The sequence below is a fragment of the Ranitomeya imitator genome, chromosome 9 (assembly GCF_032444005.1).
Source record: "Ranitomeya imitator isolate aRanImi1 chromosome 9, aRanImi1.pri, whole genome shotgun sequence".
NCBI lineage: Eukaryota > Metazoa > Chordata > Amphibia > Anura > Dendrobatidae > Ranitomeya > Ranitomeya imitator.
The window spans coordinates 9,266,682-9,294,160 of NC_091290.1; the positions used below are offsets into that span (position 1 = coordinate 9,266,682).

Below are 27,479 nucleotides of genomic sequence, written 5' to 3' on the forward strand. Positions count from 1 at the left end.
TGTGTGATGGAAGGAAGGAGCAGTGTGACCAGGAAAACAAGTGCAAAAAAGGAAAATGTACAGCAACATGTGTGATGGGAGGAAGGAGCAGTGTGACCAGGAAAACAAGTGCAAAAAAGGAAAATGTACAGCAACATGTCTGATGGGAGGAAGGAGCAGAGTGACCAGGGAAACAAGTGCAAAAAAGGAAAATGTACAGCAACATGTGTGATGGGAGGAAGGAGCAGTGTGACCAGGGAAACAAGTGCAAAAAAGCAAAATGTACAGCAACATGTGTGATGGGAGGAAGGAGCAGAGTGACCAGGGAAACAAGTGCAAAAAAGGAAAATGTGCAGCAACATGTGTGATGGGAGGAAGGAGCAGAGTGACCAGAGAAACAAGTGCAAGAAAGGAAAATGTACAGCAACATGTGTGATGGGAGGAAGGAGCAGTGTGACCAGGGAAACAAGTGCAAGAAAGGAAAATGTACAGCAACATGTGTGATGGGAGGAAGGAGCAGAGGGACCAGGAAACAAGTGCAAAAAAGGAAAATGTACAGCAACATGTGTGATGGGAGGAAGGAGCAGAGTGACCAGGAAAACAAGTGCAAAAAAGGAAAATGTACAGCAACATGTGTGACAGGAGGAAGGAGCAGAGTGACCGGGGAAACAAGTGCAAAAAAGGAAAATGTACAGCAACATGTGTGATGGGAGGAAGGAGCAGAGTGACCGGGGAAACAAGTGCAAAAAAGGAAAATGTACAGCAACATGTGTGATGGGAGGAAGGAGCAGAGTGACCAGGGAAACAAGTGCAAAAAAGGAAAATGTACAGCAACATGTGTGATGGGAGGAAGGAGCAGTGGGAACAGGGAAACAAGTGCAAAAAAGGAAAATGTACAGCAACATGTGTGATGGGAAGAAGGAGCAGTGTGACCAGGGAAACAAGTGCAAAAAAGGAAAATGTACAGCAACATGTGTGATGGGAGGAAGGAGCAGAGTGACCAGGGAAACAAGTGCAAAAAAGGAAAATGTACAGCATCATGTGTGATGGGGAGGAAGGAGCAGAGTGACCAGGGAAACAAGTGCAAAAAAGGAAAATGTACAGCAACATGTGTAATGGGAGGAAGGAGCAATGTGACCAGGGAAACAAGTGCAAAAAAGGAAAATGTACAGCAACATGTGTAATGGGAGGAAGGAGCAGAGTGGCCAGGGAAACAAGTGCAAAAAAGGAAAATGTACAGCAACATGTGTGATTGGAGAAAGGAGCAGAGTGACCGGGGAAACAAGGGCAAAAAAAGTAAAATGTACAGCAACATGTGTGATGGGAGGAAGGAGCAGAGTGACCAGGGAAACAAGTGCAAAAAATGAAAATGTACAGCAACATGTGTGATGGGAGGAAGGAGCAGAGTGACCAGGGAAACAAGTGCAAAAAAGGAAAATGTACAGCAACATGTGTGATGGGAGGAAGGAGCAGAGTGACCAGGGAAACAAGTGCAAAAAAAAAAAATGTACAGCAACATGTGTAATGGGAGGAAGGAGCAATGTGACCAGGGAAACAAGTGCAAAAAAGGAAAATGTACAGCAACATGTGTAATGGGAGGAAGGAGCAGTGTGACCAGGGAAACAAGTGCAAAAAAGGAAAATGTACAGCAACATGTGTGATGGGAGGAAGGAGCAGAGTGACCAGGGAAACAAGTGCAAAAAAGGAAAATGTACAGCATCATGTGTGATGGGGAGGAAGGAGCAGAGTGACCAGGGAAACAAGTGCAAAAAAGGAAAATGTACAGCAACATGTGTAATGGGAGGAAGGAGCAATGTGACCAGGGAAACAAGTGCAAAAAAGGAAAATGTACAGCAACATGTGTAATGGGAGGAAGGAGCAGAGTGGTCAGGGAAACAAGTGCAAAAAAGGAAAATGTACAGCAACATGTGTGATTGGAGAAAGGAGCAGAGTGACCGGGGAAACAAGGGCAAAAAAAGTAAAATGTACAGCAACATGTGTGATGGGAGGAAGGAGCAGAGTGACCAGGGAAACAAGTGCAAAAAATGAAAATGTACAGCAACATGTGTGATGGGAGGAAGGAGCAGAGTGACCAGGGAAACAAGTGCAAAAAAGGAAAATGTACAGCAACATGTGTGATGGGAGGAAGGAGCAGAGTGACCAGGGAAACAAGTGCAAAAAAGGAAAATGTACAGCAACATGTGTGATGGGAGGAAGGAGCAGAGTGACCAGGGAAACAAGTGCAAAAAAGGAAAATGTACAGCAACATGTGATGGGAGGAAGGAGCAGAGTGACCAGGGAAACAAGTGCAAAAAAGGAAAATGTACAGCAACATGTGTGATGGGGAGGAAGGAGCAGAGTGACCGGGAAAACAAGGGCAAAAAAAGGAAAATGTACAGCAACATGTGTGATGGGGAGGAAGGAGCAGTGTGACCAGGGAAAAAAGTGCAAAAAAGGAAAATGTACAGCAACATATGTGATGGGAGGAAGGAGCAGTGTGACCGGGGAAACAAGTGCAAAAAAGGAAAATGTACAGCAACATATGTGATGGGAGGAAGGAGCAGAGTGACCAGGGAAACAAGTGCAAAAAAGGAAAATGTACAGCAACATGTGTGATGGGAGGAAGGAGCAGAGTGACCAGGGAAACAAGTGCAAAAAAGGAAAATGTACAGCAACATGTGTGATGGGAGGAAGGAGCAAAGTGACCGGGGAAACAAGTGCAAAAAAGGAAAATGTACAGCAACATGTGATGGGAGGAAGGAGCAGAGTGACCAGGGAAACAAGTGCAAAAAAGGAAAATGTACAGCAACATGTGTGATGGGAGGAAGGAGCAGTGTGACCAGGGAAACAAGTGCAAAAAAAGGAAAATGTACAGCATCATGTGTGATGGGGAGGAAGGAGCAGAGTGACCAGGGAAACAAGTGCAAAAAAGGAAAATGTACAGCAACATGTGTGATGGGAGGAAGGAGCAGCGTGACCAGGGAAACAAGTGCAAAAAAAGGAAAATGTACAGCAACATGTGTGATGGGAGGAAGGAGAAGAGTGACCAGGGAAACAAGTGCAAAAAAGGAAAATGTACAGCAACATGTGTAATGGGAGGAAGGAGCAGAGTGACCAGGGAAACAAGTGCAAAAAAGGAAAATGTACAGCAACATGTGTAATGGGAGGAAGGAGCGGAGTAACCAGGGAAACAAGTGCAAAAAAGGAAAATGTACAGCAACATGTGTAATGGGAGGAAGGAGCAGTGTGACCAGGGAAACAAGTGCAAAAAAAGGAAAACGTACAGCAACATGTGTAATAGGAGGAAGGAGCAGAGTGACCAGGGAAACAAGTGCAAAAAAGGAAAATGTACAGCAACATGTGTAATGGGAGGAAGGAGAAGAGTGACCAGGGAAACAAGTGCAAAAAAGGAAAATGTACAGCAACATGTGTGATGGGAGGAAGGAGCAGAGTGACCAGGGAAACAAGTGCAAAAAAGGAAAATGTACAGCAACATGTGTGATGGGGAGGAAGGAGCAGAGTGACCAGGGAAACAAGTGCAAAAAAGGAAAATGTACAGCAACGTGTGTGATGGGAGGAAGGAGCAGAGTGACCGGGAAACAAGTGCAAAAAAGGAAAATATACAGCAACATGTGTGATGGGAGGAAGGAGCAGAGTGACCAGGAAACAAGTGCAAAAAAGGAAAATATACAGCAACATGTGCGATGGGAGGAAGGAGCAGAGTGACCGGGAAACAAGTGCAAAAAAGGAAAATGTACGGCAACATGTGCGATGGGAGGAAGGAGCACTGTGACCAGGGAAACAAGTGCAAAAAAGGAAAATGTACAGCAACATGTGTGATGGGGAGGAAGGAGCAGAGTGACCAGGGAAACAAGTGCAAAAAAGGAAAATGTACAGCAACATGTGTGATGGGAGGAAGGAGCAGAGTGACCAGGGAAACAAGTGCAAAAAAGGAAAATGTACAGCAACATGTGTGATGGGAGGAAGGAGCAGTGTAACCAGGGAAAGAAGTGCAAAAAAGGAAAATGTACAGCAACATGTGTGATGGGAGGAAGGAGCAGAGTGACCAGGAAAACAAGTGCAAAAAAGGAAAATGTTCAGCAACATGTGTGATGGGAGGAAGGAGCAGTGTGACCAGGAAAACAAGTGCAAAAAAGGAAAATGTACAGCAACATGTGTAATGGGAGGAAGGAGCAGAGTGACCAGGGAAACAAGTGCAAAAAAGGAAAATGTACAGCAACATGTGTGATGGGAGGAAGGAGCAGTGTGACCAGGGAAACAAGTGCAAAAAAGGAAAATGTACAGCAACATGTGTGATGGGAGGAAGGAGAAGAGTGACCAGGGAAACAAGTGCAAAAAAGGAAAATGTACAGCAACATGTGTAATGGGAGGAAGGAGCAGAGTGACCAGGGAAACAAGTGCAAAAAAGGAAAATGTACAGCAACATGTGTAATGGGAGGAAGGAGCGGAGTGACCTGGGAAACAAGTGCAAAAAAGGAAAATGTACAGCAACATATGTAATGGGAGGAAGGAGCAGTGTGACCAGGGAAACAAGTGTAAAAAAAGGAAAACGTACAGCAACATGTGTAATAGGAGGAAGGAGCAGTGTGACCAGGGAAACAAGTGCAAAAAAGGAAAATGTACAGCAACATGTGTAATGGGAGGAAGGAGCAGTGTGACCAGAGAAACAAGTGCAAAAAAGGAAAATGTACAGCAACATGTGTAATGGGAGGAAGGAGCAATGTGACCAGGGAAACAAGTGCAAAAAAGGAAAATGTACAGCAACATGTGTAATGGGAGGAAGGAGCAGAGTAACCAGGGAAACAAGTGCAAAAAAGGAAAATGTACAGCAACATGTGTGATGGGAGAAAGGAGCAGAGTGACCGGGGAAACAAGGGCAAAAAAAGGAAAATGTACAGCAACATGTGTGATGGGAGGAAGGAGCAGAGTGACCAGGGAAACAAGTGCAAAAAATGAAAATGTACAGCAACATGTGTGATGGGAGGAAGGAGCAGAGTGACCAGGGAAACAAGTGCAAAAAAGGAAAATGTACAGCAACATGTGATGGGAGGAAGGAGCAGAGTGACCAGGGAAACAAGTGCAAAAAAGGAAAATGTACAGCAACATGTGTGATGGGGAGGAAGGAGCAGAGTGACCGGGGAAACAAGGGCAAAAAAAGGAAAATGTACAGCAACATGTGTGATGGGGAGGAAGGAGCAGTGTGACCAGGGAAAAAAGTGCAAAAAAGGAAAATGTACAGCAACATGTGTGATGGGAGGAAGGAGCAGCGTGACCAGGGAAACAAGTGCAAAAAAAGGAAAATGTACAGCAACATGTGTGATGGGAGGAAGGAGAAGAGTGACCAGGGAAACAAGTGCAAAAAAGGAAAATGTACAGCAACATGTGTGATGGGGAGGAAGGAGCAGAGTGACCAGGGAAACAAGTGCAAAAAAGGAAAATGTACAGCAACATGTGTGATGGGAGGAAGGAGCAAAGTGACTGGGGAAACAAGTGCAAAAAAGGAAAATGTACAGCAACATGTGATGGGAGGAAGGAGCAGAGTGACCAGGGAAACAAGTGCAAAAAAGGAAAATGTACAGCAACATGTGTGATGGGAGGAAGGAGCAGTGTGACCAGGGAAACAAGTGCAAAAAAGGAAAATGTACAGCAACATGTGTGATGGGAGGAAGGAGCAGAGTGACCAGGGAAACAAGTGCAAAAAAGGAAAATGTACAGCAACATGTGTGATGGGAAGGAAGGAGCAAAGTGACCAGGGAAACAAGTGCAAAAAAGGAAAATGTACAGCAACATGTGTGATGGGAGGAAGGAGCAGTGTGACCAGGGAAACAAGTGCAAAAAAGGAAAATGTACAGCAACATGTGTGATGGGAGGAAGGAGCAGAGTGACCAGGGAAACAAGTGCAAAAAAGGAAAATGTACAGCATCATGTGTGATGGGGAGGAAGGAGCAGAGTGACCAGGGAAACAAGTGCAAAAAAGGAAAATGTACAGCAACATGTGTGATGGGAGGAAGGAGCAGCGTGACCAGGGAAACAAGTGCAAAAAAGGAAAATGTACAGCAACATGTGTGATGGGAGGAAGGAGAAGAGTGACCAGGGAAACAAGTGCAAAAAAGGAAAATGTACAGCAACATGTGTAATGGGAGGAAGGAGCAGAGTGACCAGGGAAACAAGTGCAAAAAAGGAAAATGTACAGCAACATGTGTGATGGGAGGAAGGAGCAGAGTGACCAGGAAAACAAGTGCAAAAAAGGAAAATGTTCAGCAACATGTGTAATAGGAGGAAGGAGCAGAGTGACCAGGGAAACAAGTGCAAAAAAGGAAAATGTACAGCAACATGTGTAATAGGAGGAAGGAGCAGAGTGACCAGGGAAACAAGTGCAAAAAAGGAAAATGTACAGCAACATGTGTGATGGGAGGAAGGAGCAGTGTGACCAGGGAAACAAGTGCAAAAAAGGAAAATGTACAGCAACATGTGTAATAGGAGGAAGGAGCAGTGTGACCAGGGAAACAAGTGCAAAAAAGGAAAATGTACAGCAACATGTGTGATGGGAGGAAGGAGCAGAGTGACCAGGGAAACAAGTGCAAAAAAGGAAAATGTACAGCAACATGTGTAATAGGAGGAAGGAGCAGTGTGACCAGGGAAACAAGTGCAAAAAGGAAAATGTACAGCAACATGTGTAATAGGAGGAAGGAGCAGAGTGACCAGGGAAACAAGTGCAAAAAAGGAAAATGTACAGCAACATGTGTGATGGGAGGAAGGAGCAGTGTGACCAGGGAAACAAGTGCAAAAAAGGAAAATGTGCAGCAACATGTGTGATGGGAGGAAGGAGCAGAGTGACCAGGGAAACAAGTGCAAAAAAGGAAAATGTACAGCATCATGTGTGATGGGGAGGAAGTAGCAGAGTGACCAAGGAAACAAGTGCAACAAAGGAAAATGTACAGCTACATGTGTGATGGGAGGAAGGAGCAGTGTGACCAGGAAAACAAGTGCAAAAAAGGAAAATGTACAGCTACATGTGTGATGGGAGGAAGGAGCTGAGTGACCAGGGAAACAAGTGCAAAAAAGGAAAATGTGCAGCAACATGTGTGATGGGAGGAAGGAGCAGTGTGACCAGGGAAACAAGTGCAAAAAAGGAAAATGTACAGCAACATGTGTGATGGGAGGAAGGAGCAGTGTGACCAGGGAAACAAGTGCAAAAAAGGGAAATGTACAGCAACATGTGTGATGGGAGGAAGGAGCAGTGTGACCAGAGAATCAAGTGCAAAAAAGGAAAATGTACAGCAACATGTGTGATGGGAGGAAGGAGTAGAGTGACCAGAGAAACAAGTGCAAAAAAGGAAAATGTACAGCAACATGTGTGATGGGAGGAAGGAGTAGAGTGACCAGGGAAACAAGTGCAAAAAAGGAAAATGTACAGCAGCATGTGTACAGGCAAGATAGTTTTCCTGTTTCTATCTTTAGGGGTAGTTAGATCTTAGGCTGTGACGAGGTGCCTAGGGAGTGTCAGGAGCATCCCACGGCTACTTCTAGTGTTGTGTTGAGCTTAGGGACTGCGGTCAGTACAGGTACCACTTCCTTCAGAGCTCGTCCCATGTTTCTCCTAAACCACCAGATCATAACAGTACAAGTGGCCGTGGGATGCTCCTGACACTCCCTAGGCACCTCGTCACAGCCTAAGATCTAACTACCCCTAAAGATAAACTAAAAAAAAAACTAAAGATAGAAACAGGAAAACTATCTTGCCTCAGAGAAAATCCCCAAAGGATAGATAGCCCCCCATAAGTAATGACTGTGAGTGGAGAGGGAAAAGACATACACAGAATGAAACCAGGATGAGCACAGGAGGCCAGTCTAGCTAGATAGATAGGACAGGATGGAATACTGTGCGGTCAGTATAAAACACTACAAAAAATCCACACAGAGTTTACAAAAATCTCCACACCTGACTAAAGGTGTGGAGGGTAAATCTGCTTCCCAGAGCTTCCAGCTACACTGAATTAATTCATACTGATAAGCTGGACAAACATAGAAAGCACAGAACGGATAAGTCCACAACCTGTGGACAGAAAAGAGCAAGCAAGGACTTAACTTTGCTGAACTGGTCAGGATAACAGGGAAATCCAAAGAGATGTGAATCCAACCAGGAACCATTGACAAGTGGCACAAGTTGAAGGAAAGAGCCAGGGATAAATAGCCGAGCAGAATAGACAATCAGTGGAAGCAGCTGCTGACTGCTAAATCCAAGGAGCAGCCATTCCACTTAAAACCACCGGAGGGAGCCCAAGAGCAGAACTCACAAAAGTGCCACTTACAACCACCGGAGGGAGCCCAAGAGCGGAATTCACAACAGGAAGGATAGTGAGCCCATGGCCCAGCTCCATTGCACGACGGAGGGATTTCAACTACTATGAGACCAGATTTCCTGACATTCAGATGCTTGACGATCCTTGATAATTATGTGATTTTCCGCAACTGAGAATTTTTTTGTATTCATCTTATTGCTATAAATATTTGCTCCATATTCACTTTATTGTAGCATAAATTTATGTAGGGATTTTGTCTGGGATCCCCCTAGGAGGACATTGCAGTATTGTGACACATCCCACCGTTCTGTAATGCCCCCCTATACCTGTTACCGCATCACCATTTTGCTATCCGCGGTACAGCGCTGTAAGTGACGGACCACACATGCACAGCTCACTAAGCAGTGTGTAAGTGCTAGTGCATGAGAGTTTCTCTCTACGGACCGGTGGTCTGCATGGAAAAAAATCTAGTGTATGCTCCGGTCTGCCTTGGCCAACATTTCATATGTCCATCTGATGATCCCAACCAAGGCCTACGTGTGCTCAAACGTATTTTTGGTCTGTGCACACACCAGACTGCAGACGGACAGACCAATTGTAGCCTATGTGCTAGTGCAGCATATGCTATTGTTGACCAGAATAGAGTATGACCAACGCGTGGAATTAATTAATGCTCGTCTAAAGATGCCTTTACAGACATGCAGTGATGCTGTTTGCTTCGGTAATGCTATTTATCCCCTGAGGGGGGGCGCTGCAGGGAAATTGAACACTTCTGGATTCCCTAAATATTTCAACTAATGGCACAGATTTCAGCTATGTTACCTGTCATCAATGTCTAAGATTTATTTTGTTTAGGCCGGGATCACACATACGCGAGATACGGCCGAGTCTCGCAGGTGAAAACCCAGCTCTGGCGCCGGCACTCCGGAGCGGAGTGTGCAGCTTCATGTATTGCTATGCGGCTGCATGCTCCGCTCCGGAGTACCGGCGCCAGAGCTGGGTTTTCACCTGCGAGACTCGGCCGTATCTCGCGTATGTGTGATCCCGGCCTTAGACATATTGGAATTTTTCAGTTTTGTCATTTCGGCCATTGTTGCAAAAAATAACTATAGGAAGTGCGGCCATATCTGTTTAGGTTCTCAGAATTTGTCAGCCTATCCTGGTAATGACGCAGACAGTTTTAGCATAGTAATTTTGGGTAGCAAATTCACAGCTGACATTTACTCAAATTTCTCCTTACTAATGAGAGGAACTATAAACTTCCCTGCATTCACTTCTCTGTTACTTAATCTGTCTATATTTTATCACTATATTAAACTAAAGGTTCCTTCTTGGAAATTAGGTCCGAGGTTTATTGATCCTTATCAGTGATGAGCAAATTACTCGTTACTCGAGATTTCTCGAGCACGCTCGGGGGTCCTCCGAGTATTTTTTAGTGCTCGGAGATTTCGTTTTTCATGCCTCAGCTGAATGATTTGCATCTGTTAGTCAGCATAAGTACATGTGGGGATTCCCTAGCACCCAGGCAACCCCCACATGTACTTATGCTGGCTAACAGATGTAAATCATTCAGCTGCGGCGCTAAAAACTAAATTTCCGAGCACGAAAAAAATACTCGGAGGACCCCCGATCATGCTCGAGAAATCTCGCGTAACGAGTATATTTGCTCATCACTAGTCCTTATAAGTTGGTCGCCATAATCAACCCGGTAGCTTTTAATCTCAAGCTTCTGCCGACTCTCAATATCCATAATGTTTTTCACAGGTCTTTGCTAAAAGAATTTGTTGCGCCTGTGGAACCGTCACCTTTACATGCCTGTTTTATTTCAGTCTGTGTTGTGAAACTTAAAATCTGAGGCTTCCATTGACCTTCTCCAATTCCCCACTGACATACGGATATCTTCTCCAATTCCCCACTAACATACGGATATCTTCTCCAATTCCCCACTGACATACAGATATCTTCTACAATTCCCCACTGACATACGGATATCTTCTACAATTCCCCACTGACATACGGATATCTTCTACAATTCCCCACTGACATACGGATATCTTCTACAATTCCCCACTGACATACGGATATCTTCTCCAATTCCCCAATGACATACGGATATCTTCTCCAATTCCCCACTGACATATGGATATCTTCTACAATTCCCCACTGACATACGGATATCTTCTACAATTCCCCACTGACATACGGATATCTTCTACAATTCTCCACTGACATACGGATATCTTCTACAATTCCCCACTGACATACGGATATCTTCTACAATTCCCCACTGACATACGGATATCTTCTCCAATTCCCCAATGACATACGGATATCTTCTCCAATTCCCCACTGACATACGGATATCTTCTACAATTCCCCACTGACATACGGATATCTTCTACAATTCTCCACTGACATATGGATATCTTCTACAATTCCCCACTGACATACGGATATCTTCTACAATTCCCCACTGACATACGGATATCTTCTCCAATTCCCCACTGACATACGGATATCTTCTACAATTCTCCACTGACATATGGATATCTTCTCCAATTCCCCACTGACATACGGATATCTTCTCCAATTCCCCACTGACATACGGATATCTTCTACAATTCCCCACTGACATACGGATATCTTCTACAATTCTCCACTGACATATGGATATCTTCTACAATTCCCCACTGACATACGGATATCTTCTACAATTCCCCACTGACATACGGATATCTTCTACAATTCCCCACTGACATACGGATATCTTCTCCAATTCCCCACTGACATACGGATATCTTCTACAATTCCCCACTGACATACGGATATCTTCTACAATTCTCCACTGACATATGGATATCTTCTACAATTCCCCACTGACATACGGATATCTTCTACAATTCTCCACTGACATACGGATATCTTCTCCAATTCCCCACTGACATATGGATATCTTCTCCAATTCTTCACTGACATACGGATATCTTCTCCAATTCCCCACTGACATACGGATATCTTCTACAATTCCCCACTGACATATGGATATCTTCTCCAATTCCCCACTGACATACGGATATCTTCTCCAATTCCCCACTGACATACGGATATCTTCTCCAATTCCCCACTGACATACGGATATCTTCTCCAATTCCCCACTGACATACGGATATCTTCTCCAATTCCCCACTGACATACGGATATCTTCCCCAATTCCCCACTGACATACGGATATCTTCTCCAATTCCCCACTGACATACGGATATCTTCTCCAATTCCCCACTGACATGCGCATTCAACCAATCTGATCCTCCAAGTGAACTTGAAAAGTAGAGCATTTTGTCATTTTCTGCAACGCTGCTGAATTTAGTGGCTAAACTGGAAAACCTTAACAAAAATTCCAGCTAATTTTGAGAAATGGCCTCCTCAGACTAGTCATTGTCACTGATGCCCCTAGCCCAATACAAGAGGTAAATAGAGGCTAGAGGTTTTATGGAAGGATCTGTGTCATCGAGAACAAGCACAGTTGAAGAAATTAATTATGGGGAACATCTTACAACAGTTACTTTGTATCCTGTGGGGGTGCAACTGTTTCCTATTTGAAAATGTTGAAAGGTTCACAACATGGACAAATAAGGACCAAAACTATACCCCTATGGAGGCTGCACTCAGCTTCTGCGCTGAAAACTCAGCAAATTTCCCACGATGAGCATATGGTGAGTTTTTGATGTTGCAGATTTTCTGTTACATTTCTAAACTTTTTAGGTAAACTTGGTTACTTGCATTTTTTTATCACATTTTTGACACTGAGCTTTTTGTCTCTTTTTGGTATATTATATTTTAAACATAGCTGCTTTGCTGTTGATCCTTCCTGGTATTTGACAAAACTTTATTGATACAGTCATGGGCGGATTACATGTGTTTTTTTAACCTGTGGATTTTACTCACATAATAACTCAGCGTACCGACAAGAGACTTGACATGTTGTGGATTTCCAGCACACACTGCAGGTCACTTTACACTGCTCAGAAAAAAAAAAGTTGAATGGCCATGAGATTTTTATAAATCCAATGAACTAAGCTGGAACTATAAGATGCTGCGTATTTTGTGTTGTGAAAATACAAAGCATCAAAACTCCTAAATTATACGCTTTCATAGAATGTTCGCTTTCTTCCATTTTAGAACATATTTTCAGAACAAAGGAAAAATAGAGGCTTACTTTATTATAGGGTCACCGATGAGCTCGGTAGGCATGTGTGATGTATTCTGGAGATAGGCAATAACGCTGAGCGCACAAGAGGAATATGATAGGAGAACGATTAATAAACGATTAATGTATAAAAATTGCGTAAATTGTATTTAAAAGATTTGGACGCTTTTGTGGGTATTTTTTGGGGGTATAAAAAAAAGCATTTTTGCAATAAGAATTTATTAAGCATTTTGAACCGTCTGACTTGTATATTGTGAAAGTTTCTTAGAACTGCACAAAAATGCTGGCCACGACGAGATCTCACACCTGCTCATAAGACATGCATGCGTGCTCCTATCAGCTGAGCATGCACGCTTAGTTCAGTGGGGAGAGGGAGACTTTTGACAGTGTATTGGCACCATCAGCATTGGTCTGGGATCTGCAGATATATCCGAGCTGATTTGGCAAAGCACCTGGGACCCTTCTCTCTCCCTGATCCCTGGTCCCGCTTAATTGTAAAGTGCTGCGGAATATGTTGGCGCTATATAAATAAATATGATTATTATTATAATGACATGAATCAACAGCGGTACAAATATACTGTAGGAAGTGCAAAGGTTCTGAAACCTGAAGGGGCCCCACAGCTATTTCATTAGGCCCTGTCCTTTATAGGAAATAACACTGACATATTCTACTATGTTCTGCACAACAAAATCACACTATATAAGACCCCTGTTCCCCTTTTTTTTTCCACCAGGATAAATCTCTCCGTCCGTTCAGATGCTGCAGAATATTTGTGCTGTAGAATCTGCATGCAGAATTGTCTGTGGATTCACAACAGATTTCCCCTGATTGTATTGCAGAAGTTGAAATCTGCTTTTCCACATAGTACGACGGCCATGCTAAACTGAGTGTTCTTGCCCTCATCAGACGGCAGCCACTATGCAGTTTGAGGCCGGGCCTGTACCAGCATGGGTGACTGCCTGGGAATCCCCAGATTTTGTTTTCCACATTATTACGTACGTGCTTTGAATTCTGTGCAGATTTCTTTCTGCTTCATATAGATGGGATCTTAAAAGTCCCATCAATTATTATTGTGCTGCAGAACGCTCCAGTGAATTCTGCAGCATAAATCTGCCACGTGTGACCACGGCGTAACGGAGAGCGATAAATGCAGCATGGTAACATGGCACTGATACCCACTGACCTTGGCACATTCTCCGGCAGAATCTGTGGCACATCCCAGGAATGTCTCTTCCACATGGGTCCTGCTTTCTGTCTCCGCAGGTCTTTTATGTAGTTGATGTCTCTGGTTTCTTACTCATATGTGGTCCCCATTAAGGTGGTCTTCACTGATCTGTGGTCTTACATGCTCACACCCAGCGCCTCGTAGTCACTTCTGAGCACACTTCACTTCTCTCTTTTCTCACATATGTATCCACCACTCTTCTTAAAAACATGTCACTTCTCTTTTCTCGACCACCTCCTGCAACGTTCTCCTAACCTCTGGCACCCTAGCATTTCTTCACCACCTCAACCACACACTTCACTTTTCTCGACTTACTGCATTCTTTTTATTTTTTTTGCAAGCCTTGAAGCAGTTTTGACATCTATGTTTTTTGCAGTATTCCTTTCGAGGCCCACCCTCTGTCCGTTTCCCTTCTCTTCACAGCTGTGCCCCTGTCTCCTTGCAGTGGTGGCCTTCTTTCCTCTCAGGGATGTCCCTTCCTCTTGGAGACTGTGTCCTCCTTTTCCTCACTGCTCTATCTCTTCTCCATGCGGCCCTCTCCACTTCTCTTAGCTCTTTTCCTGACAACTCATCCTACCTTGACCCTGCATGCCTTTTTCCTCTTTAGCTTCGATGTTCCCGGCTCTTCTACGACTGATATTTTTGTAGATCCTTCCTGTTTTTAAATACTTCCTTCTTGAGTTTGTCTTGTTTCTCTGCGTCGCTTTCTCCGGCCACCCCTCCACCCCCAACAGAGCGGGTTAACAGGGTGCTCAAAGTGTGAGATGACAGGATGTCACTATCATAACAGACTTCAGCACCAGTACATGGAGACAGCACCTATATTCAACCATAATCAAAAGGGTGCCACCTGGGGGGTCTTTGACTTTGGCATGGCCATGCCAGTCTTTATATGAAACTTCTGAGCATTGCAATGTTTGCAATGTTGCAGTGCAATGATACGATGTGAAAACAGTAATTTACCATGTGTGAAAAACAACGGAAATTCAGCGTATTTTATTTAGGGCTTTATTAAGTGAATCTCAAGATGCTTTCTAGATCTCCTTTCGTACAGGCTTGGAAAAGACAGTGCCTTGCAAAAGTATTCACCTTTCTAAAACTTCAAAGCAATATATATATATATATATATATATATATATATATATATATATATATATGAAAGTGTTGGCACTTTTACAATTGTTCCAGGAGATTATGAATTTCTCCCAGAAAATTATTGCAATTACACATATTTATTTCCATTGCTTATATTGGAACCAAAAAAAAGAGAAAAAAAGGTAGATTGGACATAATTTCACACACAATATCAAAGATGGGCCTGACAAAATTGTTGGCACCATTCAAAAATTGTGGGTAAACAACTTTGTTTCCAGCATATGACGCTCGTTCACACTCACCTGTGGCAAGTAACAGGTGTGGGCAATATGAAAATCACACCTGAAACCAGAATAGCAGTGGAGAAGTTTACTAAAGCTTTGCATTGTGTGTCTGTGTGTGTCACAATAAGCACGGAGAACAGAAAGAGGAGAAGAAAACAGTCTGAGGACTGGAGAACCAAAATTGTTGACAAATATCAACAATCTCAAGGTTACAAGTCCATCTCCAGAGACCTTCATGTTGCTTTGTCCATGGTGGTCAACATAATCAAGTAGTTTACAACCCCTGGCACTGTAGCTAATCTCCCTGGACGTGGACGGCAGAGAAAAATTGATGAAAGGTTGCAACGCAGGACAGTCCGGATGATGGATAGCAGCCCCAATATCCAAAGAAATGCAAGCTGTCCTGCAGGCTCAGGGGGCATCAGTGTCCGCACGAACTATCCGTCCACATGTGAATGAAATCAGTGTAGGACTGGGATGCCAAGGGCCCACCAGTAACAAACTCGGGGGCCCCACTTTTCAGCTACATGCAAATGTGACATTATCCTCAATCACAAATGTATATAACAACTAGCTGATGAGCACGGCGTTGCCCGGGCATAGTAACTAACTGTGGCTAGTTATAACAAATTATAATGATTATATTGCACATAAAAACATTTAACAGCATATATTCAACACTACAGATTTGCAACACAAATTAACTAAATGAGATAGTATGTTATTTTCAACTCCTTCAAAAAGAACCTGAAGACCCACCTCTTCCGGCAAGGCTACAACCTGCAGTAACCACCGATCCACCAAACCGCTGCATGACCAGCTCTGCCCTCACCTACTGTATCCTCACCCATCCCTTGTAGATTGTGAGCCCTCGCGGGCAGGGTCCTCTCTCCTCCTGTATCCTCACCCATCCCTTGTAGATTGTGAGCCCTCGCGGGCAGGGTCCTTTCTCCTCCTGTATCCTCACCCATCCCTTGTAGATTGTGAGCCCTCGCGGGCAGGGTCCTCTCTCCTCCTGTATCCTCACCCATCCCTTGTAGATTGTGAGCCCTCGCGGGCAGGGTCCTCTCTCCTCCTGTATCCTCACCTATCCCTTGTAGACTGTGAGCCCTCGCGGGCAGGGTCCTCTCTCCTCCTGTATCCTCACCCATCCCTTGTAGATTGTGAGCCCTCGCGGGCAGGGTCCTCTCTCCTCCTGTATCCTCACCCATCCCTTGTAGATTGTGAGCCCTCGCGGGCAGGGTCCTCTCTCCTCCTGTATCCTCACCCATCCCTTGTAGATTGTGAGCCCTCGCGGGCAGGGTCCTCTCTCCTCCTGTATCCTCACCCATCCCTTGTAGATTGTGAGCCCTCGCGGGCAGGGTCCTCTCTCCTCCTGTATCCTCACCCATCCCTTGTAGATTGTGAGCCCTCGCGGGCAGGGTCCTCTCTCCTCCTGTACCAGTTGTGACTTGTATTGTTCAAGATTATTGTACTTGTTTTTATTATGTTCCCCTCCTCACATGTAAAGCACCATGGAATAAATGGCGCTATAATAATAAATAATAATAACTCATTCAAGAGCCTTTTGGAAAACATTTTTTTGCTTTTCCTTCCAGTGCAAAGATGAACATTGCCTTTTAAGCAGTTGTCTGTGGTGTATGGAATTGCCTATTTAGCAATTATGCTTGGTGTATGGCATTGCCTATTAAGCAGTTGTTTTTGGAGTATAGCATTGCCTATTAAGCAGTTGTCTGTGGTGTATGCAGTTCTCTTTAGTGTATAACATTGCCTGTAATTCTCCTGCACCTCACGCTCCTCCTTTATATACAGCACTCTTATTTTCACCTCACTCCTATTTTCTCCTCACTCCTCTCATTTTCACCTCACTCCTCTCATTTTCCCCTCCCTCACTCCTCTCATTTTCCCCTCCCTCACTCCTTTTTCCCCTCACTCCTCTCATTTTCCCCTCGCTCCTCTCATTTTCACCTCACTCCACTATTTTCCCCTCACTCCTCTCATTTTCACCTCACTCCACTATTTTTTCCTCACTCCTCTCATTTTCCCCTCCCTCACTCCTCTCATTTTCCCCTCCCTCACTCCTTTTTCCCCTAACTCCTCTCATTTTCCCCTCACTCCTCTCATTTTTCCCTCACTCCTCTAATTTTCCCCTCACTCCTCTCATTTTCTTCTCCCTCACTCCTCATTTTCCCCTCACTCCTCTCATTTTCCCCTCACTCTTCTCATTTTCACCTCACGTCTCTCATTTTCCCCTCCTCTCATTTTCCCCTTACTCCACTATTTTCCCCTCACTCCTCTCATTTTCACCTCACTCCTCTCATTTTCCCCTCACTCCACTATTTTCCCCTCACTCCACTATTTTTTCCATCACTCCTCTCACTTTCCCATCCTCTCATTTTCCCCTTACTCCACTATTTTCCCCTCACTCCTCTCATTTTCACCTCACTCCTCTCATTTTCCCCTCACTCCTCTCATTTTACCATCTGTTCTCTCATTTTCCCCTCACTACTCTCATTTTCCCCTCACTCCTCTCATTTTACCATCACTTCTCTCGTTTTCCCCTCACTCCTCTCGTTTTCCCCTCACTCCTCTCATTTTCCCCTCACTCCTCTCATTTTCCCCTCACTCCTCTCATTTTCCCCTCACTCCTCTCATTTTCCCCACACTCCTCTCATTTTCCCCTCACTCCTCTCATTGTCCCTTCACTCCTCTAATTTTCCCCTCACTCCTCTCATTTTCTTCTCCCTCACTCCTCATTTTCCCCTCACTCCTCTCATTTTCCCCTCATTCTTCTCATTTTCACCTCACTTCTCTCATTTTCCCCTCCTCTCATTTTCCCCTTACTCCACTATTTTCCCCTCACTCCTCTCATTTTCCCCTCACTCCACTATTTTCCCCTCACTCCACTATTTTTTTCCATCACTCCTCTCACTTTCCCCTCCTCTCATTTTCCCCTTACTCCACTATTTTCCCCTCACTCCTCTCATTTTCACCTCACTCCTCTCATTTCCCCTCACTCCACTATTTTCCCCTCACTCCTCTCATTTTACCATCCGTTCTCTCATTTTCCCCACTACTCTCATTTTCCCCTCACTCCTCTCATTTTACCATCACTTCTCTCATTTTCCCCTCGCTCCTCTCATTTTCCCCTCGCTCCTCTCATTTTCACCTCACTCCACTATTTTCCCCTCACTCCTCTCATTTTCACCTCACTCCACTATTTTGTCCTCACTCCTCTCATTTTCCTCTCCCTCCCTCCTCTCATTTTCCCCTCCCTCTCTCCTTTTTCCCCTAACTCCTCTCATTTTCCCCTCACTCCTCTAATTTTCCCCTCACTCCTCTAATTTTCCCCTCACTCTTCTCATTTTCTTCTCCCTCACTCCTCTCATTTTCCCCTCACTCCTCTCATTTTCCCCTCACTCCTCTCATTTTCCCCACACTCCTCTCATTTTCCCCTCACTCCTCTCATTGTCCCTTCACTCCTCTAATTTTCCCCTCACTCCTCTCATTTTCTTCTCCCTCACTCCTCATTTTCCCCTCACTCCTCTCATTTTCCCCTCATTCTTCTCATTTTCACCTCACTTCTCTCATTTTCCCCTCCTCTCATTTTCCCCTTACTCCACTATTTTCCCCTCACTCCTCTCATTTTCCCCTCACTCCTCTCATTTTCCCCTCATTCTTCTCATTTTCACCTCACTTCTCTCATTTTCCCCTCCTCTCATTTTCCCCTTACTCCACTATTTTCCCCTCACTCCTCTCATTTTCCCCTCACTCCACTATTTTCCCCTCACTCCACTATTTTTTCCATCACTCCTCTCACTTTCCCATCCTCTCATTTTCCCCTTACTCCACTATTTTCCCCTCACTCCTCTCATTTTCACCTCACTCCTCTCATTTTCCCCTCACTCCACTATTTTCCCCTCACTCCTCTCATTTTACCATCCGTTCTCTCATTTTCCCCTCACTACTCTCATTTTCCCCTCACTCCTCTCATTTTACCATCACTTCTCTCGTTTTCCCCTCACTCCTCTCATTTTCCCCTCGCTCCTCTCATTTTCCCCTCACTCCTCTCATTTTCCCCTCACTCCTCTCATTTTCCCCACACTCCTCTCATTTTCCCCTCACTCCTCTCATTTTCCCATCACTCCTCTCATTTTCTTCTCCCTCACTCCTCATTTTCCCCTCACTCCTCTAATTTTCCCCTCACTCCACTATTTTCCCCTCATTCTTCTCATTTTCACCTCACTTCTCTCATTTTCCCCTCCTCTCATTTTCCCCTTACTCCACTATTTTCCCCTCACTCCTCTCATTTTCACCTCACTCCTCTCACTCCACTTGTGGAGAGATCTTAAAATTGCTGTTGGGAGAAGTTGTCTTCTCATATGAGAGACTGGGAGCGGTTTGCAAAAGAAGAGTCATCCAAAATTCCAGTTGAGAGGTGTTAGGCTGTGTTCACACGTAGCGTTATTGCTGTGTTTTTTTTTTTTTTTTTCTGCAGCAAAACCTGCACCTTTGGCAGAGGGTGCACAACCAAATATTAAGTTTAGGGTGACAACAATTCTGTCCATCCCATTTTTTTTTTCTAAAATTATGTCTAATTTGCCTTTTTCTCCTCTTATTTTTTTGGGTGTTGTTCTCATACACACAAACTAAACTAATCATGTGTAATTGCAATAATTTTCTGAGAGAAATACTTCATTTTTTTGGAACAATTTGAAGGCCAACACTTTTGGCCGTGATTGTATATGAGACAGCTGAGGACTTCAGTTGTTTTCTATCTGAAATTTGCCAGTGGCCGGTGGGAACAAACATACATTGCTTGGCATAAATGAGTACACCCCAACAGATTTACCAGATGACAAAATAATCCCTCAAATATTGACCATTGATTGCTTATTTTGCACTCCCAAAAATTAATTATCCTAACAAATTCATTCAAGATCATATTTAAAAAAAAAAAATTAGTATACCTAATGAAAGGAACAAAGCTGAAGTTTAGACTACAACATTGTAATTAACAAGAATTCAACCAAAGGTGAGTCTAATTGTTCATTGCATAGGTGTCCGGCAGACGGGAGAATATAAAAGGCCATTTCTTTAAAAAAAAAAAAACCTTCCCAATTAATGATGTCAGCAATGGCACCACATTGAAGAGAAATGTCACAAGACCTGAGAAAGAAAATAATTTCTCAAGAGTGGTGAAGGCTACTTGTATCTTTGAACTGAAGGTGCCCATCAGCATGATGCTTTGTAGGTTGTACAATTTTAACACTATGATCATATATGTGCTGCTCTATAGTGAAAGAGAAAATGCCGCCATCACTTCAGGCCCTTGGTAGATGAGCTTTTTTTTCCAACATGACAATGCTCCAAAACACAAATCTGTTGCATTTCTGAGAAGAACAGGGTGATCGTGATTCAGTGGCCAAGTGTCTCCTGATCTGACCCAACCGGACACCTATGGGGAGTTGTGAAGAGACAAATTTTCATCACTCTCCATCCGCCATCAAGGCTCCAAAATACATAATTCCAGAAGAAAGGAAGAAATTACGGGTCTTGCAATATGTCACCAACTTTGCCATTCCGTGCCTAGAAGACTTGTTGCTGTTCTTACACGTCATACAAAATACTTAGATGTAGTAGTTTTTGATGTGGGGTGTACGCATTTTTATTTTTGTGTCAACTAATTTGAGTAAAACTAAAGTTGTTGTTTTTTTTTAATTAAAATTGTATTACTAACCTTACTCTCATGTTATGGATTAAAAAAAAATGTTCTATAAAACTCGTTTTTGTCAAAACTTTGGAAATTGTTCTTGTGTTCAGTGAGATATTGAATAAAATCGTTCTTTTCAAAGTGGGTGTACTCTTTTTGCTGAGCACTGTGTATGCTTCTGGGTTTAGGAAAAGTAAGGCTATGTTCTCACGAGAAGCTTTTGGTGAGTTTTTGATGCTGCAGAATTTCCGCACCTTTTATTTCAATTAGGTGACTTGTGTTTTTTATTGTGTTTTTGTGTGCATTTTTTTTTACATTTTTTTTATGTCTTTTGATGCTGTTTTTTTTTTTTTTTTGTGTGTTATGCTTTAAATAAAGCTGCTTTGCTTTTGATACTTCCTGATATTTGGCTTTGACAAAACTTTATTGATATAGTTAGGTGTGGATGACAGGTGTTTTTGATGCATTTGCACAGCGGAAATACAATAAAAACGCATGTGCGTTTTTTTGCTGTAGATTTTCTGCATCAATTCCAAGTCTATGGGGAAAATCTGCGCATAAAACTCAGCGTATCCACATGAGAAATTGACATGTTGCGGACTTAAAAGATGCACGGTAGGTGATTTTACAATTAGTGAAAAGAAAAAGAAACAGTGGGGGGGAGATCTCTATAAATCCCATCCACTATGCTGGAGCTGTAAGGGTGCGTGTGCACGGTCTGGATTGTCGGCGCTTTGGACGAAGCGGAAAATCCTCTCCGCCAAAGCGCCACCCCGTTCTGTACGCGCGGTGATTCCGGATGTGTTCATTGCACACATCCGGAATCTCCGCACCCCATACATTGGACACTGTTATTTACCTTGTGGAGACGGAGCGTCGCCGCAAGGTAAACAAACATGCTGCAGTCTAAATAGACGCGCCGCATGTCCAGAAACGCAGGGCCGCCGGATGCGTGTTTGCACGCATAGTGGAGACGGGATTTCATAAAATCCCCTCCACTATGCTGTAAGATCTGGATGCTGCAGCTGTACGCAACGTTCAATCCGCAGCTAATCCGGCCCGTGGACACATACTCTTACACGCAAGGAAAATATGCAGCATAAACTAATAAAACTAATAACAATTTAATAAAAAAATGTAAAAAGCAGAAATTAATATAAAAAAAATTTAAATCCGCAAATAGCGGACATTAAAAAAAAAAAGAAAAGTTAATTATTTGGTATCGTCGATTGCATGATGTAAAAGCTAATAAAATGTCAAAATATTTATTCCATATGGTGAAATGCAGAAACAGAAAAAAGTAATCTAACTGGTTAAATTAATGTTGTTTGATCCCATTTACCTCCCCTAGAAAAAAAAAATGGACTAAAAAGAGATTAGAAAGTGTTATGGACCCCAATAAAATCTACAGCTCATGTAGCAAAAGTAAAAAAAAATAATGTTTTATCGCCCGAAATGTAAAACAAAAAAGTTCTATGTCTCATAATTTGGTGATATTTTTTTGACAGTTTTTTTAAAAACCTGTTTAAAATTTGTATCGTCATAACTGTACTGACCTGTAGAATAAAAAAAAACTAATATGCAATTTTGGAGCACAGTGAGCATCATCACAACACCCAAAACACTACAGTAGAATTACGGTGTGTTTTTTTTAATTCACTTGACTAGGACTTTATTATATTTTATTTTCATTATTTGGTAAAATGAATGGTGTCATTCTAAAAAATATAATTCGTCCTGCGAAAAAAAAACAATCCTCGTGTGGCAATGATAACGTGAAAATAAAAACGGCTTTTCATAAAAAGAGAAGCAATAAACTAAAGCAAAAAAAAAACCCCTAAAAATACGAAAAATGTTTGCAACGTCACATATTAGACTTCATGGTGTTAATCTGCTCTTCTATCGGTTCGCCCGCAAAGATATTGAGTCTATTAATAGATTATTTTAGGGAACTACTGGTTGTGCGCTTCCTCGTATATTACCATACGCTTAGTTTTATTAAAGTGTTATTCCCATCTTCATAAATGTCAGATACTGCTGGTAAAAAAAAAAAAGCAATTTTTCAATATACTGTTTTTTTTTAAATGTTCAGCTGTTCTTGAGATATTAACACTTTACTTTTGATTTTATAGCTCGTTGCCTTGGAGTCCGACCACCGCTGTTGGACAGCATAACATTCGCAGTGCTTGCAAGCTCTTTTTTTATTGAGCTAGTGGGCTCTGTTTTTACACTTAGGCCGGCTTCACACTTGCGAGTTTTACGGACGTAAGAGCGCAGAAACTACGTCCGTAAAACTCGCAAAAAATACGGCACAATTATTCTCTATGCCTCTGCTCCTATCTGCCGTATTTTACTGATCAGTATTATACGGCTTTGTACGGCCGTAGAAAATCGCAGCATGCTGCGTTTGTCACCGTACTGCGCAAGAAATACGCCAATGAAAGTCTATGGAAGCGTGAAAAATACGGATTACACACGGACAAGCAGTGTGACTTGCGAGAAATACGCAGCGCTGTTAGAGAGAAAAGCCGGCAATTCAGTGCGGTGTACAGTAAAATCACACTGACAGCTTACAGTAGAATAGGTAGAATAAATGTGTACACATAGAATAGGTATATATATATATATATATATATATATATATATATATATATATATATATGTCAGTGAGACACATACAGTGGGGCAAAAAAGTATTTAGTCAGTCAGCAATAGTGCAAGTTCCACCACTTAAAAAGATGAGAGGCGTCTGTAATTTACATCATAGGTAGACCTCAACTATGGGAGACAAACTGAGAAAAAAAAATCCAGAAAATCACATTGTCTGTTTTTTTAACATTTTATTTGCATATTATGGTGGAAAATAAGTATTTGGTCAGAAACAAACAATCCAGATTTCTGGCTCTCACAGACCTGTAACTTCTTCTTTAAGAGTCTCCTCTCTCCTCCACTCATTACCTGTAGTAATGGCACCTGTTTAAACTTGTTATCAGTATAAAAAGACACCTGTGCACACCCTCAAACAGTCTGACTCCAAACTCCACTATGGTGAAGACCAAAGAGCTGTCAAAGGACACCAGAAACAAAATTGTAGCCCTGCACCAGGCTGGGAAGACTGAATCTGCAATAGCCAACCAGCTTGGAGTGAAGAAATCAACAGTGGGAGCAATAATTAGAAAATGGAAGACATACAAGACCACTGATAATCTTCCTCGATCTGGGGCTCCACGCAAAATCTCACCTGTGGGGTCAGAATGATCACAAGAACGGTGAGCAAAAATCCCAGAACCACGCGGGGGGACCTAGTGAATGAACTGCAGAGAGCTGGGACCAATGTAACAAGGCCTACCATAAATAACACACTACGCCACCATGGACTCAGATCCTGCAGTGCCAGACGTGTCCCACTGCTTAAGCCAGTACATGTCCGGGCCCGTCTGAAGTTTGCTAGAGAGCATTTGGATGATCCAGAGGAGTTTTGGGAGAATGTCCTATGGTCTGATGAAACCAAACTGGAACTGTTTGGTAGAAACACAACTTGTCGTGTTTGGAGGAAAAAGAATACTGAGTTGCATCCATCAAACACCATACCTACTGTAAAGCATGGTGGTGGAAACATCATGCTTTGGGGCTGTTTCTCTGCAAAGGGGCCAGGACGACTGATCCGGGTACATGAAAGAATGAATGGGGCCATGTATCGTGAGATTTTGAGTGCAAACCTCCTTCCATCAGCAAGGGCATTGAAGATGAAACGTGGCTGGGTCTTTCAACATGACAATGATCCAAAGCACACCGCCAGGGCAACGAAGGAGTGGCTTCGTAAGAAGCATTTCAAGGTCCTGGAGTGGCCTAGCCAGTCTCCAGATCTCAACCCTATAGAAAACCTTTGGAGGGAGTTGAAAGTCCGTGTTGCCAAGCGAAAAGCCAAAAACATCACTGCTCTAGAGGAGATCTGCATGGAGGAATGGGCCAACATACCAACAACAGTGTTTGGCAACCTTGTGAAGACTTACAGAAAACGTTTGACCTCTGTCATTGCCAACAAAGGATATATTACAAAGTATTGAGATGAAATTTTGTTTCTGACCAAATACTTATTTTCCACCATAATATGCAAATAAATTGTTAAAAAAACAGACAATGTGATTTTCTGGATTTTTTTTTCTCAGTTTGTCTCCCATAGTTGAGGTCTACCTATGATGTAAATTACAGACGCCTCTCATCTTTTTAAGTGGTGGAACTTGCACTATTGCTAACTGACTAAATACTTTTTTGCCCCACTGTATATGTATATATATTAATATTTATTCCAGCGCTATACAGCTTGAAAGCCGGTAATTCAATTACCGGCTTTTTCTTTCTCCTTCCTAAAACCCGACATGATTTGAGACATGGTTTACATACAGTAAACCATGTCTTCTCTCCATTTTTTTTGCAGATTCCACACTACTAATGTCAGTAGAGTGTATCTGCAAAATTTGGCCGTTCTAGCTCTTAAAATAAAGGGTTAAATGGCGGAAAAAATTGGCGTGGGCTCCCGCGCAATTTTCTCCGCCAGAGTAGTAAAGCCAGTGACTGAGGGCAGATATTAATAGCCTGGAGAGGGTCCATGGTTATTGGCCCCCCCCTGGCTAAAAATATCTGCCCCCAGCCACCCCAGAAAAGGCACATCTGGAAGATGCGCCTATTCTGGCACTTGGCCACTCTCTTCCCATTCCCGTGTAGCGGTGGGATATGGGGTAATGAAGGGTTAATGCCACCTTGCTATTGTAAGGTGACATTAAGCCTAATTAATAATGGAGAGGCGTCAATTATGACACCTATCCATTATTAATCCAATTGTAGTAAAGGGTTAAATAAAACACAAACACATTATTTAAAATTATTTTAATGAAATAAAAACAATGGTTGTTGGAGTATTTTATTCTACGCCCAATCCAGTCACTGAAGACCCTCGTTCTGTGAAAGAAAAAACATAATAAACCAACAATATACTTACCCTCCGCAGATCTGTAACGTCCAACGATGTAAATCCTTCTGAAGGGGTTAAAACATTTTGCAGCAAGGAGTTCCGCTAATGCAGGCTGCTCCTCGCTGCAAAACCCCGGGGAATGAGGCTAAAAATAGATCAATGAGCTATATTTAGCTTCATTTGCGGTGAGGCGCCCTCTGCTGGATGTTCATAGATCGTGGGAACTTACCTAGATAGCTCCCAGGCTTTCTAGGAAAGTTCCCACGATCTATGAACATCCAGCAGAGGGCGCCTCACCGCAAATGAAGCTAAATATAGCTCATTGATCTATTTTTAGCCTCATTCCCCGGGGTTTTGCAGCGAGGAGCAGCCTGCATTAGCGGAACTCCTTGCTGCAAAATGTTTTAACCCCTTCAGAAGGATTTACATCGTTGGACGTTACAGATCTGCGGAGGGTAAGTATATTGTTGGTTTATTATGTTTTCTCTTTCACAGAACGAGGGTCTTCAGTGACTGGATTGGGCGTAGAATAAAATACTCCAACAACCATTGTTTTTATTTCATTAAAATAATTTTAAATAATGTGTTTGTGTTTTATTTAACCCTTTACTACAATTGGATTAATAATGGATAGGTGTCATAATTGACGCCTCTCCATTATTAATTAGGCTTAATGTCACCTTACAATAGCAAGGTGGCATTAACCCTTCATTACCCCATATCCCACCGCTACACGGGAATGGGAAGAGAGTGGCCAAGTGCCAGAATAGGTGCATCTTCCAGATGTGCCTTTTCTGGGGTGGCTGGGGGCAGATATTTTTAGCCAGGGGGGGCCAATAACCATGGACCCTCTCCAGGCTATTAATATCTGCCCTCAGTCACTGGCTTTACTACTCTGGCGGAGAAAATTGCGCTGGAGCCCACGCCAATTTTTTCCGCCATTTAACCCTTTATTTTAAGAGCTAGAACGGCCAAATTTTGCAGATACACTCTACTGACATTAGTAGTGTGGAATCTGCAAAAAAAATGGAGAGAAGACATGGTTTACTGTATGTAAACCATGTCTCAAATCATGTCGGGTTTTAGGAAGGAGAAAGAAAAAGCCGGTAATTGAATTACCGGCTTTCAAGCTGTATAGCGCTGGAAAAAATAGTAATATATATACATATATGTGTCTACTGACATTATATATATATATATATATATATATAATAAAATAAAATAATCTTTATTTTTATATAGCGCTAACATATTCCGCAGCGCTTTACAGTTTGCACACATCATATCATCACTGTCCCCGATGGGGCTCACAATCTAGATTCCCTATCAGTATGTCTTTGGAATGTGGGAGGAAACCGGAGTGCCCGGAGGAAACCCACGCAAACACGGAGAGAACATACAAACTCTTTGCAGATGCTGTCCTGGGTGGGATTAGAACCCAGGACCCCAGCGCTGCAAGGCTGCTGTGCTAACCACTGCGCCACCGTGCTGCCCATATATGACAGTATATATATATATATTTTTTTCTTTTTGGGACACATGGATCATTTCTATAGCGGTATGTTGGTTTTGCAAGCCTGCGAGAAAACCACGCAGTACGGATGCCATACGGATTACATACGGAGGATGCCATGCGCAAAAAACGCTGACACACCCTGCCTACGGAGGAGCTACGGA

At 43.0% G+C, this 27,479-nt stretch overlaps 1 protein-coding gene across 2 annotated transcripts in view; it reads right to left on the reverse strand.

The window, feature by feature from the left end:
* Nucleotides 1-27,479, reverse strand: part of DGKZ (diacylglycerol kinase zeta) — a 172,992-nt gene that overhangs the window by 132,169 nt on the left and 13,344 nt on the right. The window contains exon 1 of one of the 2 annotated variants that reach the window (XM_069740307.1): nucleotides 13,697-14,293. The exons of the other annotated variant lie outside the window; for it this stretch is intronic. Within the exon in view, the coding sequence (XP_069596408.1) occupies nucleotides 13,697-13,752 (56 nt within the window). The 5' untranslated portion in view covers nucleotides 13,753-14,293. Of the gene's footprint in view, nucleotides 1-13,696; nucleotides 14,294-27,479 lie in introns of those variants that run through there. 2 annotated transcript variants of the gene reach the window in all.